This window comes from Callorhinus ursinus, unplaced genomic scaffold (genome assembly GCF_003265705.2).
Source record: "Callorhinus ursinus isolate GAN/ISIS: 27379988/994484 unplaced genomic scaffold, GSC_fseal_2.0 scaffold26, whole genome shotgun sequence".
Classification (NCBI taxonomy): domain Eukaryota; kingdom Metazoa; phylum Chordata; class Mammalia; order Carnivora; family Otariidae; genus Callorhinus; species Callorhinus ursinus.
In genome coordinates, this window is record NW_027397088.1 from 8,626,683 (window position 1) to 8,630,243 (window position 3,561).

A 3,561-nucleotide genomic window follows, 5' to 3' on the forward strand; every position below is an offset into this window, starting at 1 on the left:
TCCTCGAAGAACTTGAGCTTTAGGGCCGAGGTGATTCCCATGTGAAGGTACTTGGGAGCTCTTCCGGATGCCTGGGCTTCTGGAGGAAGGCAGAGGAAGGACCAGGCTCCTTGTGGACCAGCACCGCCCCCCCCACCCCTACATCTTCCCAGGGAGCCAGGTTCCCAAGTTCCGTGTACCTCAGAATCAGTCCCACGTTCCCAGCGCTCTTCCTCCATTCTTTCAGAATCCATGAGGCATGGACTTTGGCGTTTGTGTTTTGAGAAAGGGTTGGAGAAACTGATCTAACAGTTATCCAATGGCTATACATTGACTCACCCAAATTACCTAGAAGAACACAAATGGTTAGCCCCACACCTGAGAGCCACCACTAGTTTATAAGAAGCGAATTCTAGGTGACAAGTGATAGGAAATCGAGTTTGTATATGCAGATGGTGTTATGATGACAGGGCGTACTTGAGGCTCCTTTGGGTCCGGGTGCCTAAAGCCAGCCCCCTATGCTTCCAGGCCTCGCAAGTGGGTAGCAGCTAAGGCTTTGTGGGCCTGTGAAGGGGGAGAGCACTCTGGAGCCAGATGAACTAGGCTCACCCCCTAGCTTTTGCCACTAGAACATGAACGTGCCCTCCCTGGGCCTGCCTGCCCAGCTGTCCAGTGTGAGGAGTCCATTGTCACAGGATTCCTGGAACGCAGATGATGTAAGGAGTGTATGCTGATCACATGTGGGGTCCTTTTGCTTTCACCTAAGGACTGGATCATCGCACCCAAGGGCTACGCCGCCAACTACTGTGATGGAGAATGCTCCTTCCCACTCAACGCGCACATGAACGCAACGAACCACGCAATTGTGCAGACGCTGGTGAGCTCCCAGGGACCCCTTTCGCTTTAGAGGTAGGAGTAAGCCGAGACCAGGTATGGCTTCTAACGGTGCCTTTCCCCTTCTGTTTTGCAACAGGTTCACCTTATGAATCCTGAGTATGTCCCCAAACCATGCTGTGCGCCAACCAAACTAAACGCCATCTCAGTTCTTTACTTTGATGACAACTCGAATGTCATCTTGAAAAAATACAGGAATATGGTTGTCAGAGCTTGTGGATGCCACTAACTCGAAACCAGTTGCTGGGGACACAAATATGGCCTTGGGTTCCCAGATGACATCTGCCTTAAAAAACATTCAGAAGCACGGCGAAGGGGGAGGCAAGCCTTTGAAGCCGCCCTGGGCTGGTTGGTGCCTTACTGCCCAAGGAAGAACTTAAAGGGCCTCGTTAAGAATTTGCTCACACGGTAGATAACGTGGGCAGTTGCTGGTCTGCAGGAAGCGGGGTTTGGATGTCTGTAGTATGAAGTCTGGGAACTACAGAAACGTAACTTTGAAGGGTTCCCCCTAACCCCCCCCAAAAAAGAGCCCACCAAAATTAGTTTTAGCTTTAGACCAAGCTATTTGTGGTGTTAGTGAGTCAATAGGGAAAATAATCTTAAAGGAGTAAGAGTACTCTTGGCTAAAGTACCAGCCGGTTCTGTAGTGTCCGTCGGAGGTAGATCTATATAGACAACGGGAACTGGGCGGAAATGCCTCCCTTCACAGACGGCCTCGGCGCAGGGCAGGTTCAAGCAGGGGCAGCAGCCCGGGCCGACCCGGGGGCTCCGTGAAGTGCCTTTTCTTTCCGCCCCTGCCCTTAGCGTTTGTGCTGGAGTTGTGTCCGTGTGAAAATACAGTCATTTCGGTCAAACCAACCGTGTCATTTCCACACCTCAGTCCCTACCCCCCCATTAGCTGTTCTCCTTGCTAGCACCCAAAGTAGAGCGAGCGGGTGTTGCGGGGAGGCCGGGGAGGCACGTTAGCCGGGCGCCGCGGGAAACCAGTGCTGCACCTCTTCTCTTTTGGGATGGCTCTCCGAAAAGCACGTTCACTCCAGGAACGCCGGCTCTAATATTTCACCTATTTCAGTAAAATGGTTCCATGCCTTTTCCTTGACAGCATGCCAAGTGGCGGGGTTAGGTCCAGCAAAGGAAACAAAATGGGGAAGGACCGCCAGGAGAGGGTCTGGATAGGCATGCCCTTATGAACCCAAATCCCAGTTTTCTCTTGTAGAAAGGAAGACTCAGATGAAATCGTAGAATATTTTTAAAGTGTCTTTTTCACGATCATGTACTAGGAAGCCAATTTCATACTAAACTGATTAAATAATACATTTATGATCTAAAACTGTTTGCACTTACAGCTTTTTTGTAAATATAAACTATAATTTATTGTCTATTTTATATCTGTTTTGCTGTAACATTTAAGGAAAGACCAGACTTTTTTTTTTTTAAAAAGTTTATTTAGAAAGTATCATAGTGTAAACAAATTGTACCACTTGGATTTTCTTTTAATACAAGACTCATGATGCAAAGCTGAAGCCACTCATGAGGATTGTGCTTCTCTAGAAAGTTGGGGTTTTTAAAAGACCATCTGTGAACCATACATAATTAATAAAGATTTCCTTTAAGGCAGAGACTGGCCGAGACCCTGCTCTGTTGTCTTCTGCTGCAGGCAGCAGAAGGGACCTTGTTTCTCAGGGTCCCACCCCCAGTGACCGTGTGTCCACTGACCGCACCCACCCCGAGCATGGGAAGTGGGGCGAAGAGCGTTGGGAAGGGAGGGATTATGATGAGAAGTAACTTGATGGCCAAGAACACACAGGTACGTATCCGCAGGGAGCCTAGTCCGATGGGTGCTTCTTTTCAAGTGTGACAGTAAAACTGCTTAACAACTAGGATGGCGTGGCTGACAAGGGTGCTGGCAGGGGCGGTAATGGGGCCCGAGTCAGCCCTGACCCAGCCCTGCCTAGCTCAGTCTTTGGTCTTGAGGCCAACTGGATCCCACTCTTCACACACACAGAGTTGACCTCTTCCGAGGCAGACAAAGTACAGTAAGCCTCTAGAACAACTACCCAGAAGCAGGATCTGAAGCTGCTTCCAGCTGGGGGGCCTCCCTGGTTCCGATACCCAGGCCTGGGAAGGCTCACCTAAGCCCTCTCGCCCCAGGTGACAACAACCAGAATTGTTCTAGGAGTTAACAGAATAGTCAGGACAAGCCTTGTGGAACTTCCCATGCCCACATTTTCTGTGGGAGACATCAAGTCTTCGTGATGACCTAACAAGAAGTCTTCCAGCCATGGGATAACAGAAGCATCGAGAGAGAGAGAGAGAGAGAGAGAGAGAGAGAGAGAGAGACAGACACATGCGCACACACACGAGGTTATGGCACCAGCATTCTCTTACCCAGGCACGTGTCAGAAGTACCACTGCCTTCATTATGGCTGACCTCTCGCCATAAGAGGAGTATTAACAGAAACAGCAAAGCCAGGGGTGGATATGGAGGTATCTTCCAGAGGTGTGGGGTTTCTGTTTTTAGATCTGCTCCAAGCTACTAAGCAACACATTATTAAGAAGTCAGTTTTGACCTTCAGATCAGGAGTATCACTACTGCCGCCGTCCGGAGCCCGTGAGCAGCTCACAAGTGACGCTTTAGATGACGCGTTGTGCACCACAGTCACTCAGGAGCCAAAAAGAGTTCAGCAA

General features: G+C 49.8%; 1 protein-coding gene across 1 annotated transcript in view; it reads left to right on the forward strand.

Annotated features, from left to right (window-relative positions):
* BMP6 (bone morphogenetic protein 6) overlaps nucleotides 1–2,492 on the forward strand; it is a 160,246-nt gene extending 157,754 nt beyond the window's left edge. The window contains exons 6-7 of the mRNA XM_073877558.1: nucleotides 746–856; nucleotides 953–2,492. Of these exons, the coding sequence (XP_073733659.1) occupies nucleotides 746–856; nucleotides 953–1,102 (261 nt within the window). The 3' untranslated portion in view covers nucleotides 1,103–2,492. The remainder of the gene's footprint in view (nucleotides 1–745; nucleotides 857–952) is intronic.
* The last annotated feature ends 1,069 nt before the right edge of the window (nucleotides 2,493–3,561 follow it).